The sequence below is a fragment of the Panthera leo genome, chromosome Y, assembly GCF_018350215.1.
Source record: "Panthera leo isolate Ple1 chromosome Y, P.leo_Ple1_pat1.1, whole genome shotgun sequence".
Lineage (NCBI taxonomy): Eukaryota > Metazoa > Chordata > Mammalia > Carnivora > Felidae > Panthera > Panthera leo.
The window spans coordinates 4,506,085-4,521,184 of NC_056697.1; the positions used below are offsets into that span (position 1 = coordinate 4,506,085).

The following is a 15,100-nucleotide window of genomic DNA, read 5'->3' on the forward strand; positions in this document are numbered from 1 at the left end:
TGGAGACCCCTGCTCACAACTGCTTCTGCAGGTCCCGTGACAGAAGCCACATTCCTGGCTTCAGGGAGCAGCTACGTTTGCATCGGGAGTCGGACGTAAGCATGCAACTCATACAGAAGTTTAATAAATCACATTTTAACGAGACCTCTCAGTTTGCATTAATATTCGTGAGACTCCCAGAACAGTTCTTTGGGCCTTTCATTAGAGGATAAGGAATTTATTTGACAACGTAAACTTCTTGACCACCTGAGCAGGAAAAGTCCTGTCTACCAACGATACTCATGAATCCCAGAAGGTTTCTGAAATGGAGTCATTTCAGATTTAGGAGCTACATGCACTGTTCTCTGCAATTGGTGACCTCTATGGGGATTTACTTATTTATTTATTTTATACATTTACGGGAATTAATCTGGTTTCAAAGTGCCTGTTTCTATTCTGTGGCTTAAAAAAAAAAAAAAAAAAATCAGTCTTATTACTACTGAATCACCTAGCAATAGGACCAGTGCAGAGCGCGAGGAGGGGTGCGGGGGGGGGGGGGGGGGGGGGGGGGGAAGGACGTCATACTCACCGTTTAAGATGAACACATCATTTATATTTAGAATGAGATGGATCTGGAATCATTCCTCAGCTTTGCTCCTTATCCGCTGTGTGACCTTGGGCAAGTGACTTAACCTCTCTGAGTTGTATTGTTTATTAGTGAATGCACATGTCCTCCTCTACAGGGTTCTAGGCTAAGAGCCCCTTAATGTATGCACACCTTCACCAGGTCAGCAGCCCACGTAAATTATGCAGGCATTTTTACAGTTCTGTGAGGGCTTCTGGAGGCTATGAGGTCAGAACACAGTAACTTAATACTGTTATGCAACAGGATGTGGAGGCTTTGGGCAGCCCTCAGGACAGTTGTCTCCGCATTTACGCACCGGGTGTTTGTCTTCTCTGAATTCTACCTGAACTTTTCACGGCAGGTGAACTTCCGGATGAGCATGGATTTCTCAGTCGAACCCCAGAGAGAGCACGTTGTAGAAGGATTGATAATCCCTGGGCTTTATCCAACTTTCAGGCCCTGGGGCTCAAAAGCAAGGTGGGGTGGAGTTCTGGCACAGCCAAGCCCCTCCCCAAGTGATGTCGGAGCCGAAGGTCACTCCGGGCAGCCAGGCCACTTAAGAGGACTCGTCCGCCTCCGCAGTCCTGGCATTTGAGGCTGGATAATGTGTCGTGGCGTGGGGCGCTCCGGTGCGCCGCGGGAGCCCCAACAGCACGCCCGGCCTGTAGCCCCCCCGATTCTAGCAACATCCCCCTCTACCTAGGTGCCCCCCAACGCCTCCAGACGTTCCGGCTTGAGGACCCCTGCCCCGTGGGATGCTACAAGCAAGGTGCGTGCACCTCGGCGCCCACGCCGACGGCCCCCGGGAGCAGGCCGGCAGGGACCCTCCAGGCTGGTGCGCACGTGGGGAAACTGAGGCAGGGCGGCGCTCCCGGCAAGCACAGCGGGAAGGACCCTTCACTCCCGCGCGGTGGTCTCCGAGCACCGCCCCCACGCGCGCCGCCCCCCCCCCCGCACACGCACTCCATCCCCACGCGCGGCGCGGCCACCGGAAGTAGTGCCCCGGGCGGCGTCGACACCGCAGCCCCGCGCGCGGCCGGCCTGACATGGCCCCGGCGCTCCCGCCGCCGCTGCCCGCCTGGGGGTCCCAGACTCGGCCCCGCCGCCGCCCTCGGGCCTGAAAGCCTGCGCCCCCCCCTACCCCCACCGCCCGCGTCCTCCCCGGACAGCCCTCGCGGGTGGCGGCCGCAGGCTACCCACCAAGAAGGAGGCCGTCCATGTCAAAGAGCAGGTGGGTGACGGGCCGCGGCGGGGGTACGGAAGCCGCCATTGTGCCGGCGTCACGGCCAGGTAGGGGCGGAGAGAGGTGCGCGCGCCCGCCGCCCCGCTCCCGCGCGCCCCAGGCCTCCGCGCGAGCCCGGAGCCGCTCTGCGCACGCGCGCCCCGAGCCTCCGAGCCCTGAGCCGCTACCGTGCACGCGCGCTCCGAGCCACCCTGCACGTCCCGAGCCTCACTGCGCACGCGCGCCTCTGGCGGTCTCTGGCGAGTCATCGAGTGCGCGCTCCGAGCCGCGCACGCGCGCTTCCGTCTCTCCTCTGTGTCGCGCGCGCGCGTCTAAGAGGGTCACCCAGTCTCTGCCGAGGAGCCGGAATGCGGCACGGGCGGGCACGAGTTTGGCCGCATACACCCCCGCAAACGGGGCAGCGCAGCGACTACCTGCCGGTGTGGGGGCAGATGCAGGACGAGATTGGAAAGGGTGGGAGGACGGAGGGAGAGCCTCGAAGGATGGTCCCTGGGCAGTTGCGGGGAGGGCCGTAGAGGTGCTCAGGCGGGCATCACCGCGAGCCACCCGGTAAACGTGGAGCCAGATGGCCTGGTTATGCAGCCGTCCGAGCCTTGATTGGTCGTCCCGGGACCCTCGCAGATTTCCCCTTTCTGTTTCGCGCGCCATCCGCCCCCTGGGCCCCGCCTGGCGCATGCGCAATGGCCAGCGGGTCTGCGGTCCCCCTGGCTTCATCACCGACAGAGCTTCCCCAGCTGGTGCGTCCTCCCAAAATCAGCCGAAAACGATCAGAGAGGAAACGGAGGAAGCAAAATTAGGGATGTGCCTTGCCGCCTTCGCCTGCTCATGCTTCACCTGCCTTTGTGGCTCTGAGGTTTTTTGGTTTTTTAAACCTTTTGCATTCTTTCTGAATGCAACCTGGAAATAATTTTGTTTTTCTTTTTGGCCACGATCAAAGATACCTTTATGTGTCCGTTTCTGTTTAGTGTTGGTTGGCGTTGCATATGCATATTTAAGCATAAGGATAGGGCCTCTTTAAGGAAGCCGAACTTAGAAAGTTCCAGAGACTGTAAGACCTTAAGGGTATATTTCTGGTGAAGTGCAAAAAGTCCGGTGTGACTTGCGTGGATTGGGTAAGCAGAGCAAGATGATAGGCTAGGAGTCTCTGTGCATCGCTTTCCTTGGGCATGAAAGATGGATGTTTAAGGAGACACGCGGGTCAAGCAATCCCTTAGTACTAGCAAATAGTGTATATTCAGTTAATTCGTGTCTTTTTAGAGCTGTTGCTGTGACAGGTTATGATTTCTTTTTGAGGACAGAGAAGGCAGTTCAATCAGTTAGTGAGGGGACTGTGCTCAGCTGCTGTAACAAAGAGGCTGGGTGGCCTGAACAACACACATATGTGGCCTTAGAGATCTGGAAGCCAGGGGTTGGAGAACAAACAGCCAACAGGGGTCAATGCCTTCGGAGACATTGAGGACAGGATTGTTCCGGGCCTCTCCTTGGCTTGTACGTGGTCTTCTTATGTCTTTATATCATCTCTCTGTGGGTCTGTTTCTGTGTCCAAATTTCCCCTTTGTATGATGATTCCAGCTGTAAGGGATTACCTATCCTAATGACCACGTTTTAATTTGATTATCTATGTAAAGACTCTGCCTTCAAATAAGATGATCTTCTGAGCCTCCTAGGGGTTAGGACTCCAACATTATATGTGTAATATATAGACACACGTGTATACGTCACTGCAGTTGCAGAGGGACAGGGAAGTTGCAGAGGGACAGGGAAGAGTCGTGTGGACTTCTCTCCACAGATGTAAAAATGTGATTCAAATAATTTCTTTGAATTTCATATATCTCTTGGATATGACGGAAGATATCCCTTCATTTACAAAAACAAAAGAAAAAAAAAAAAAACCCAGAAACAGATCCCAAGAACCGTCATGTTTGTGACAAGCTAGATTGGGGGGAAAAAAAAATGAAAACAGGTTCACAACTGAAGTGGTTTCGACGCACGTAACTAAATGCACTTTGATGGTTCTTCTCCTAACAGTCAAGGATAGAAACAGAGCTTCTGGGGAGAGAGAGAGGATGAATTTCCTTTCACAAATTACAATTTATGTTTGCAAAATTGTGTTTTCCCCGTGGGATGATGTCTTACTTTTCCCGACAAGTTTAAAATGCGGCAGACGATCCAATCAACTGTAGTGCGGTGGTGTCCAAAACACATCCACAAGTGATCGTACAGATTGAAAATCAGGATCCTCTCCCACACGATGAACATGCATGCTAAAGCAAAAACGATAGATATGTCTCAGCTTATCTCAGCTTCCTCGTCTTGCTGTCTTGCTTTTTCTGTCCGTGTGTTTGCTCTCTGTGTCGTATCTGGAAAGGCGCTTGTCGTCCAAGTCCCGTTTGGAAACCCACCGAGCCCTGCGGTTCACCCTGGGCGGCTCTCGTTTCCTTCCCCGGCTCCGACCCGGTCCCGGGGAGCCTGAGGCTGATGGATGGTGCCCTTTCTGCAGGTTGCCTGTGCGGGGCCCTGCAGCAGCTGGGGGGGCCAGGGCTGGGTCTCAAAGAGATGTGTGGAGGGAAGCCTTGAGGCACACTGGAGGTCCCTGTTGGCAGCACTAGCCAAGCCTGTGGAGAGTTTGGAGAGCCCAAGGCGCCCTCTCCCACTGCAAGGTTCCTTGCACGGCTTAACATTCCTTTAGCTGGAGAACTGGCCTGGGAGTGGCTTCAGACATAACGATGGAGCAGTGAAGGGCATATATCAAAGTACGCGTATCTTTTCACATATGCGTGTGCAAACATACTTTTGTACTTTATTATATGTTGTGTGCTTTATATTCTTTATGGATTGGTGCGCATCTGTGCATCAAGTCTATTAAGTTATATGTAGTTTTTTGTATTCAGTAAGATCAAACTCTAAACAGCACACGGTAATAAAAACTTAAGCACCGAAGACCTCCCGAGTGAGTCCTAAGGGTAGTGGACTGTCTCCGTCAGAGACTTATAAATTCTTTGTGGACATTGCAGATGGGAGACCCTTCCTAAGAGGATGCTAGTCTGTTCTGGCCGCTGTAACAAAGTGTCACAGATGGGGGTGCTTAGACAGCAGACATTTGTCCCTCACAGTTCTGGAGGCCCCAAATCAAGATCAGGATGCTGACGGATTGGGTTCCTGCTGACAGCCTGCTTCTTGGTTCATAGGTGGCTGTTTTGTCTCTCTGTCCTCATGTGGGTGGAGGTGGGGGCTCTGATGCCTATTCTTATAAGCTCAATAATCCCATCATGGGGGGCTCCATCATGATCTCATCAAAAGCTGATTAATCATTATATTAATATGTCACACGTGTATGTTGTGAAGTCTGTATACATTACTGCATATGTTTTATACGTGGTATATATTTAGTAAATTTAAAAAAAAATTTTTTTAATTTATATTTGAGAGACAGAGATAGAGCATGAGTGGGGGAGGAGCAGAGAGAGAGGGAGACACAGAATCTGAAGCAGGCTCCAGGCTCTGAGCTGTCAGGACAGGGCCCGACGTGGGGCTCGAACTTGTGATCTGTCAGATCATGACCTGAGCCAAAGTCTGACTCTTAAGTGACTGAGCCGCCCAGGCGCCCCTATATTACTTTAGTAAATTAGCAGAACCCAAGAGGAGGTCCTGGGAACCTCGAGCTCCGTCAGAGGCTCTGGTGACAACCTCTCCCTGCTAGGGCCATCTAATTTGATGGTAGCAGGAACAGCGTTGGAGACTTCCCTGTGACTTCCCCTGTGAGATCCGATGCTGACTCCAGGTATGTGTGTCAGCATTGGGTTTAACGGCAGGACACCCACCTGGTGTTAGATTTGTGGGAAAACCCACAAATAGGCGTTGGTGTCAGAATCCTGCTCTCCAGTGTCTTCCCTCCAAGTACTGCCCCACTGGAGATTCAGGCTTCATCCTATGAATTTTGGGGGGGAGGAACCCCCAACATCCAGTCCATCGTAGAGTGTTACCATTTCCTTTGCCATCCAGTTATATTCCGGTTTGATAAGTCACGCCCTTGGTTACTTGGCTGGGGACAGATGACTGAACGCGCTGGTTTACGGCTATAACGATCACCCAGACATGCCTCCGAAGACTGGAAGGCAGCCCTGTGTAGACCTCCACACCGCAGTGTGCACGCGGGTTTGTTTTCCCTCCGAGGTGGGCGTGAGCCAGATAGCACAGCGAGGGAAGGCTCGCGCATGTTCGAGGAGACTTTCAGGTGGCTTCCTGGGCCCTCGCGTGTGCATAGAGATGCAGTGAAGTAAGTGTAGGAACCGCTCGCCTGCGTACCCCTGGTCCGGAATCGCCCCCCCCCCCCGCCCGTGCTCTGTTGATATCTGGGACAGGGAAAGTTGACGTGGGCCGAATCGTGATTTCCAAAAGTCATGGGGTGAAGTCCCAGCCCCCAGCACCTCAGAATGCGGCCGAATTCGGAGACGGAACCACTCGCCTGCGTACCTGGGCTTCTAGCCCATGGTCCTTAGTGATGGCAGATGTGGCAGATGGGCACAATCCTTCTGTGTGGTGGGGGCCGTCCTGTGCGCCGTAGGCTTTTAACATCATCCCTGGTCTCCTCCCGGTAGATGCCAGCCGCACCTCGCAGTACTTGTGTCTGTCCGTCTGTGTCTGTCTGTCTACCTATCCATGAAGCCGTCCCTCCAGCCGCACATCCATCCACGCATCCACACACACGTATGTGCATGCACATCCTGGCGTCCCGTTCTGGAGTCCAGCCGCGTAGGGAAGCAGGAGGGCAGGTTCCGATGTTCAGAAGTCCTGGCCCGTACGCGCAGTACCTTTGAGCCTAGGTAGACTCCCATCGACTCCAGGAACTCACGACCCCGTGGGAAGAGCTCGCTGACCGGGATTCGAGAGGGAGAACGCGGAGAACCCGCTCCCTGTACCGCTAAGAAATCTCACGAGTTCATTCTTAGAACAAAAACATGTACCTGGCCTGGGAGTAGGGAACTGGGGGCCCCTCGCTGGGGAGGCCTTGGGTTTGCTTCTCTCCCTGCTCCCCTGGTTTCTGCATAAGCCAGGCAGCCCTGGACTGAGGCTTGAGCTCCGTGAATGGCTGACCTAGCCGCTCGTGGCGTCTTTCCTCTGGGATGTGGTTGGTTGGTTTGTGGAGAGGGCCGTGACTGTTGACCTTCTTGGCCATCAGAGTACAGTCGCAAGGACTCACCTCCGCGAGAGAAGCCAAGCTTCCTCCCGGCACCGGAAGACAACTGAGGTGGCCCACGGCACAGCAGTGTCAGCCTCACGTGGGGTCTGGCCACAAATGCACAACCGGAGGCCCCACCCAGACCTACTGAATCAGCCGGGTGGCCGAGGCCACTGACCCCCACCTGGGGTATGCCGGGCACTGCACTGTGGTATGGGAGCTCCACCTGATATGAGGATCTCTGCTGGCGATTTTTTTATGTGAAAGTGTGGGAAACATGCCAGACCTTGTTAGGGTCTATTATCCGCGTGGACGCTGGTGGGTGATCCCCACGGTGGGTGGTCACGTATCCCGGTCAGCTTTCCCAGTGTCTTGGGAGACGACAAGAGGGTGGGATCCGTGCCTTCGACTTATTTTACTTGAATTCAGGCTAATGCAATGTATGTTTTAGGGTTAAATGTATTTACAGGTTATTTATTTCATTTATTTAAATGTTTGTTTACCTTGAGAGACACAGCATGCAGATGAGCAGGGGAGGGGCACAGAGAGAGAAGGAGAATTGCAAGCAGGCTCCGCATTGTCAGCACAGAGCCCAACGTGGGGCTTGACCCCATGAACCACAAGGTCATGACCTGAGCCGAAATCAAGACTTGGATTCTTAACTGACCCCCAAGGCGCCCCTATTTATTTCACTTTTAAACCGACCCTCACAAAATGGAAAAAGGGCTTAAAGAAACTTCTATCAGGAAAGTAAAATGCCAGTCCATGTTAATGGCAAGGAAACGTAACTTCCAGCATGAACTTTATAGCACTCATGAATGAGAAAAAAACACACATCGCATTGGTACATAAATAGATGTCACTCATCTAAAATTGTATGTATACAGGGTGCCTGGGTGGCTCCGTCCGTCCGGCATCTGACTTCGGCTCAGGTCACGATCTCATGGTTCGTGCATTCAAGTCTCACGTCAGGCTCTGTGCTGACAGCTCAGGCTGACAGCCTGCTTCAGATTTTGTGTCTTCCTCTCTCTCTGCCCCTCTCCTGCTCGCTCTGTCTCTCTCAAAAATAAATAAAAACATTAAAAAAATAAAATAAGATAAAATTGTATCTTACAGAGAGGATGAATGCTCAAACACTGGGGAGATTGAAGTGCGTGGTCAAACCCTAGCCTGTTTTTCTCTCTGCCTCGGTGACTGGACACGACCATGGACATCTGAGGGAGGGGCCTGAGGTTCATTGTGCCCCCCTGGTAGGAGCCTCGTTCACCACTGGGATCCATGGCACTACACAAGGTCTCCTGCCCTCCCTCTCTCCCTCTTACCTTCCATCTCTTGTTTTGTTTTGTTTTGTTTTGTTTTGTTTTGTTTTGTTTTGAGAGAGAATGTGTGCACACAGATGTACCACACACACAGTTGCACAAGTGGGGGAGGGTTGGAGAGTTAGAGGGACAGAGGATCCCAAGCAGGCTCTGTGGTGACGGCAGACGGCCCCATATGGGGCTCGAACTCATGAATCGTGAGATTGTGCCCTGAGCTGAATTCAGATGCTTCACAAACTGAGCCCCCGGGCTCCCCTCATTTTAAATTCTCTCCCTCTTGATTTTTGCCTCTGACTTAATCCTCTGGCAGGGGGCCCTCCCTCCAGGACAGGTTAGGGGTAGGTGTGCCCATGGTGGATGTGCCTAATGATGCAAGAGCAGACACCATTAACTCATTTATATATAAGAATAATTAACTGCTTTCCCAGTGAGGTTGTTGAGATGGTTTATAAAGTAGCGAGCACATCCCAGTCGCTGGGGAGGCCTGGTGGCTTTTACTACACATGTTATGAAACAGCAAGCCAATTTTAACCGCGAATACCCAGTCATTCTTTAATGTGGACCCTGAGCACCTGTCTTGTGTACACATCGCTGAACACTGAGTGGGGCCCCATGCATCTTGTATAAACTGCCGCAGAGGATCAAAGCCTTCCCGACCAGCCAGCAGTGTTATAAGAGCAGTTGGATGCAAGGTGTGTGCTCTCGCAGGTGAGGCTGAGGACAGAGTCTGTCCTTGGGGAGGAGATTCAGCACGGGGGGGGCCCGGGCACCCCTCCTGTGATCTGGGGGGAAGAGACAGAAGGAAGCAAGATGCCAGCATCACCAGGCGGCTCAGTCAGTTAAGTGTCAGGTCAGACTCTTTGTTTTGGCTCAGGTCGTGATTGTCAGGTTCCGTGGGTTCAACCCTCGCATCTGGCTCTGCGCTGGCAGCTCGGAGCCTGCTTGGGATTCTCTGTCTCCTCTCTCTGCCCCTCCTCCGCTTGCACTGTCTCTCTCTCAAAATAAATGGATAAAGTTAAAAAAAGATAATCTTTTGAGAAAAGTAAACACTGTATATATATTTTTTCTTCCCTTGTGCAGTTTATTTTTTTAATTTTTTTTTAACGTTTATTTATTTTTGAGACAGAGAGAGACACAGCATGAACGGGGGGAGGGTCAGAGAGAGAGGGAGACACAGAATCCGAAACAGGCTCCAGGCTCTGAGCGGTCAGCACAGAGCTCGACGCGGGGCTCGAACTCACGGACCGCGAGATCATGACCTGAGCCGAAGTCGGATGCTTAACCGACTGAGCCACCCAGGCGCCCCTTCCCTTGTGCAGTTTAGATGCAAATCCACAAGGGCATTGTTGGGGAGGAAGAATTTTACTCTGCCCTTCGTAGATTCTTCCAGCTGGTCTGAGAGTTAAATTGACATGAGACATATTAACAGGAGAAAATCAAATTTAATTTCGTAGGTACAGGAACACCACGTACGTGAGGGGTTCCAGGTCAGAAAGGTAAAACGAGGTATCTATGCCATCCTGAGCTAAGGAGTGGGATGGTGTCCTCAAAGGAGAAGGCAAATCATGGGGCAGTAAGAACATGTTCAGTAATTAGATGTTTGCCCTTCCACACAGATGGGCACTCAGATAAAATTCATCTCTGATAATAACTCTCATTCTGAGAAAGAGCCCTAGTTTAGATCCTTGTAGGTGGTTATGGGAGGGGTGAAAGCTGCTCTTGAGCCTGCGAGGTCTTGTCTGTCTCCAGCTCTAAACAGTCCATGTGCCAAGCTGACCCACTCTGGGGAGGCTTGCTCGGAACCCCTTCAGCAGCATCAGCAGTGCCTGACTGTGACCTTAGTAAAGTAGCAGCTCTTACCCTAGTCAGCCCCAGAGAAGCAGGTGTCCCCCTTTGCCAAGCTCCACCCTGCTCCTGGACAAACTGCAGCGAAGCAGATGGCAGGTGGGAGCAGACAGCTGGCTGCTGGCCTCCTCCTCTCCCTCCCCAAGCAGACAGGAGCCTGGAGGTGCCTGGGTGGCTCGGTTGGTTGAGCATCTGACTTCGGCTCAGGTCATGATCTCACGGTTTGGCTCATGAGTTCAAGCCGTGCATGGAGCTCTCTGCTGTCAACACAGAGCCTACATCGGATCTTCTGTCCCCATCTCTCTGCCCCTACCCTGCTCGTACTCGCTCTCTCTCAAAAATAAACATTAAAAAAAAATTTTTTTTTAAAAAAAGAAGACAGGAGCCTGGAATGGGCATGTACCAAGCCATCCTTGCTAAATCCGTCAGTCACATGTTGTTGAGAAGGACTGTTCCTGGGGTCAGTGGTGTTGTTTTCACTTTTCTTTTTTTTAACACAGTTTTTCCCAAACACGTCACACACACACTGTTGAAAAAGGAAGTAATATGTGTTAACTTGCATTAGGTTGGGTCCATCCCAGCACAGTTTTAGAAATGCCAGGCTGCTGTTATGATTACAGTCCAGGAAGACTCCAAAATTCTAACCACAGCTGTCCTGAAGCAATCTTTTAGTATGAGTTTGGGATCTGAGCACGTCAATGGGACACCCAACAGGTTGAGATAGCAGAATAAATCTACATAGTAAAACTGTACAGAATGAGAATCTTAAGTACCTCCCAGAGTGAAGATTCTAACAATCTTAGGAGCAATGGGATGTGTGTGTCTACATACAGACACACACATTTATGGTACGTACATAAATCATCTAGTTGTGTGTGTGTGAGTTTTTTTAAAAGTAATCTCTGTGCCCAGCATGGGGCTTGAACTCATGGCCCCAAGATGAAGAGTTGCACGCTCTGCTGACTGAGCCAGCCAGTTGTGTGTGTGTGTGTGTGTGTGTGTGTGTGTGTGTGTGTGTGTGTGTTTGAGACCGAGACAGAGAGCGAGCAGGGGAGGAGCAGAGAGAGAGAGAGAGAGAGAGATTGAGATTCCCAAGTAGCCTCCATGCTGTCAGCTCAGAGCCCAATGCGGGGCTGGGCAAACCATGAGATCATGACTTGAGCAGAAACCAGGTGAGCCATTCAGATGCCCCTTAAGAAACTGGAGGAAAGATGTATATAATTTAAATATGTTTAGCTTACATATACGCAGACGCGTATAAGTAATATATGCATTTATGGTTTTTAGAAACTGATGAATAAAATTCATTACATAGCATTTCAACAGACTTGATTTACACATACACATACATTGAGTATGTAAATAGATATGTGTGTGGCTTTCAGAAACTTAAGAGGAAAGTTTTTTTGTATATAATGTGTATGTATGTATACGTAAAATAGCACAGACTTGAGAGTGGTATAATATTTTACAATATTTTGTTCTTTTGTGGCCACACTTCAAATGAATATGTATGTCGGCTGCCACTGTATTTAACATGGAAGGAGTAACACTTAAAAAGAATGTATTTCTGGGGCGCCTGGGTGGCTCAGTCAGTTAAGCATCCGACTTTGGCTCAGGTCATGATCTCATGGTTCGTGAGTTCCAGCCCCACATCGGGCTCTGTGCTGACAGCTCGGAGCCTGGAGCCTGCTTCGGATTCTGTGTCGCCCTCTCTCTCTGCCCCTCCCCCATTTGCTGTCTCCATCCCTCAAATAATGAATAAACGTTCAAAAAAAAAAAAAACATTTAAAAGGATGTATTTCAGCTCTGTTTCCCAGGGCCATTTCCACTACTCTGCATGAACCTTAGAGGCAATCAGTTCCTGTGAGTCCTTCCTCCTGGACTAGACCACAATGCCATTTTAGGGAAGGTGACATCCAGGACTTAGTTTGGGGTTTAATGATAAAGCTTCAAACCCCGGAATGCGTTCTGCCAAAGAGAAGGTCACGATTAGTGCACAGGGCTAGTGAACACTGAGAAGTACGTGGTAAGGAGAGACCATAAGTTACCAAAAGCGCCTCCTGGAAACCACCCACAAATTCCCATCTTCCTCCGTTGTTCAGCCCCTGTCCATGTTACACATTCTGTGGGGGGCTTTCCTACGTGATTTTTGTGATGCCCGGTAACGTTCATGGTAATCACAAGGAGGGTCTCAAGATGAGGGTGGTTTAGCGTTTCTGGGCTTTTTGCAGGTGGTGGGTGCCTTGCTGGAGAATAGCTGAGCTCACCCCGAATGAACGCAGAGCTCAACGCACTGAACGCTATGTCACCATCGATAATACAACAGGAAAACTGAACAGTGGATTCTGGGGCCCCAAGGCCTCTCCTCCCCATTTGGCTAAGAGGAGAACCCTTCCGTGAGCACCATGTTGCCTGTCCCAGTGGCCCGATTTGCATGGAGATGCTTCTTCCTTGATTCAGGGCCCTCATGACTGAGCTTTGGTCTTTATGCTCAGTCCTGGAGAATGAGTCTTTGCTTGCTGATGCCTGAATGACTGCGTCGTGCCCTAGTTCTGTGGGAGTCGAGAATTTTCCAGCAATGGTCTCTCCACTGGGCTGTTCCTCTATAGAGAGCCGAGTGAGACGGCACACCCAGTTTTGGGTGAGGGTTCCTCTGTGATGCCTCTGATGGGCAGACCAGTCAGAGCTGGGCCGTTGTCCCTAGTCGGTAACCTTGCCTGGAACATATTCTTCCTGCTGTGCGGAAAAGAGGGCTGGTGCTCAGAGAGGCTGAGTGCTTTCCTGAGGTCACACAGCTATCCGGTGCCAGAGTCAGAACTGAATTCATATCCCCTCATTCTGAGGGGATATTTATTGTAGTGCTGTACTACATTGAGAGCATTGGTCGAGGGGCAAAGAAGTAAAGTGTCAGGGGAATCTTCGATGGAGGTAGCTGTAGTCGGGCCCTGTGGGATCTGGGCCCTGTAGCAGGGAAGGAGAAAGACCCATGAGAGGTTTGCAGATGCTTGCTCTTTGGGACTTCTTCTCGGGAGGACCTCTTTCGAGGACGACGAGGAGGGGGCTCCTATAGGAGCAGGCATCACTACCCCTGTCTCAGGAGTTGTGGATGGACAGGAATCGGCTGGGTGGCTCCCAAGAACCCAAGAGGATGCCCTTCAGAGGGAGGGTCCGTCTCCAGTCTGCCACCTGCAGCCATGTCTCAAATAGGACCCTTGAGAAGGGACCTCTCTGTCCCTGTGGCCCCACCTTGCCCTGCACACTCCAAGCCACGGGACTGTGGCAGCAGCTGGGGCAGGGTGCTGGGTCATAAATGAGAAAGCCAGCAGCCACCCTCCAGGACCACCAAGACCATGCTTTTGCATGGGGAGGGACTCGTGGGAATTAAACCTGTAGAGTTTCAGCATTGCCGTAGACATTTCTTGGTGAGCTTTAAAGCATTCAGCGATTGGAAGCATCCCGGGGTGTGCTGGAGTTTTGACCGCTAGCTCGTATGAAACCTCTATCCCATGTGCAAGTTTTATGGAGTCCCCAGGAGACCAGACGTCACCCAGTGACAATGTGTGGGTCGTGCTTATTCACAATAAGATATTGTTTCAGATTTCGGTGCGATATCATCTTGGGTTACCGTTAAGAATGGGAACTATGTTAGCACCTGCTGCATTATGTATGAATTCAGTGGGTGCCTACCAGGAGCCAGAGGCACACAAAATAATTACAAATGGGCAATGTTTTATTTATAGAGGTGGGATAATGAGCACAACTACTCAGAGTTCGGCTTTACCTTTTTTCTTCTTGTACACAAAACACGATGAATGATGGGAGGGGAGAAGGCAATCCTGGAAGCTGTTTTTCCTGAGGTTTGGTTTCCCCCAAGATATGGGAGATGAGAGTCCCTGCCCCTTTCGTCAGTGTTGAGGGCACACCTACCTGCTCGCCACCCATGAAGCCTGCTGCCGTCCTTGCTCAGCGCCCGAGCCTTGGTGTTGGCGACGGGCATGAATTCCTCGGGGCCCCGCGTGCCGTGTAGGCGGCTGGAACTCACCTAACAGACAGGCTTGGAGGGCCTGTGTGCATCAGGATGTGTACAGAGCATTCAAAACATCACCGTCGCCCGCGTCCCCAGGTCTTACTGCTGGAAGAACACGTCGGCACTTGTCCGCCCCCCTCCCGTAGCTCTATTTCCTTGTCCCGCACTGACACATGAGGAATGCTGGCTGACCATCTGGGGTTTCATTCCCCCCCCCCCGCCCCCCGCACCTGCCAGCCGGTCAGTAAGGGTTGCAGGGAAGCATTCAGACCCGATACGTGTTCTGAACGAAGTGAGACCTAGCACGTGAATACTCAGCTGGGGTCAGGAAGGGCAGTCTCCCTCTGATTTATATGTGAAACATGCGGGGTGGGAGGGAAGACAAGGGGAGAGATACGTGCAGTTAAATAACTTTTCTATGATCGATTCGCCAATCACCCCGCGATGACTGTCTGGCCGTACCTGGGCTGTCTCGTGATTATTCACAGCCCGGGAGCTCTGGGCTGGGTCCTGTCCAGCATGGCTCCTTCAAAAGCTGTGTGAGGTCCTTGGACGGAAGGTACAGTGTCAGAGTCTCCTGGCGAGAGAGCACCCTGTGGGGAAGCCTCAGAAGAACTGGTGAGTTGGATTGCTTTTTGATTTTGGTTTTGTTTTGTTTTGGATCTTCTGTGGGAATAATGAAAGTTGGTACACTCCTACCTGTTGTGTTACAGTTTTTAAAAAACCTGTAGGACCGCCTGGGAGGCTCAGTCAGTTTAAGCGTCTGACTCTTGATTTCGGCTCAGGTCACGGTCTTGAGGTTCATGAGGTCGAGACCCTCATTGGACTCCATGTTTACAGTGCGGAGCCTGCTTGCTATTCTCTGTCTCCTTCTCTCTCT

The 15,100-nt window shown here is 51.5% G+C and overlaps 2 protein-coding genes across 3 annotated transcripts in view; one reads left to right on the forward strand and one right to left on the reverse strand.

Annotated features, from left to right (window-relative positions):
• Positions 1–1,917, reverse strand: part of LOC122212619 (pseudouridine 5'-phosphatase) — a 174,004-nt gene extending 172,087 nt beyond the window's left edge. The window contains exon 1 of one of the 2 annotated variants that reach the window (XR_006199228.1): positions 1,805–1,917. Coding sequence is in view for 1 of the 2 variants with exons in the window: in XM_042926534.1 (XP_042782468.1) it covers positions 1,805–1,874 (70 nt within the window). In the remaining variant the exon portion in view is untranslated. The remainder of the gene's footprint in view (positions 1–1,804) is intronic. The other variant, XM_042926534.1, reaches the window with a different exon arrangement.
• Positions 1,678–15,100, forward strand: part of STS (steroid sulfatase) — a 153,023-nt gene continuing 139,600 nt past the window's right edge. The window contains exon 1 of the mRNA XM_042926533.1: positions 1,678–1,835. The gene's annotated coding sequence lies outside the window, so the exon portion shown is untranslated. The remainder of the gene's footprint in view (positions 1,836–15,100) is intronic.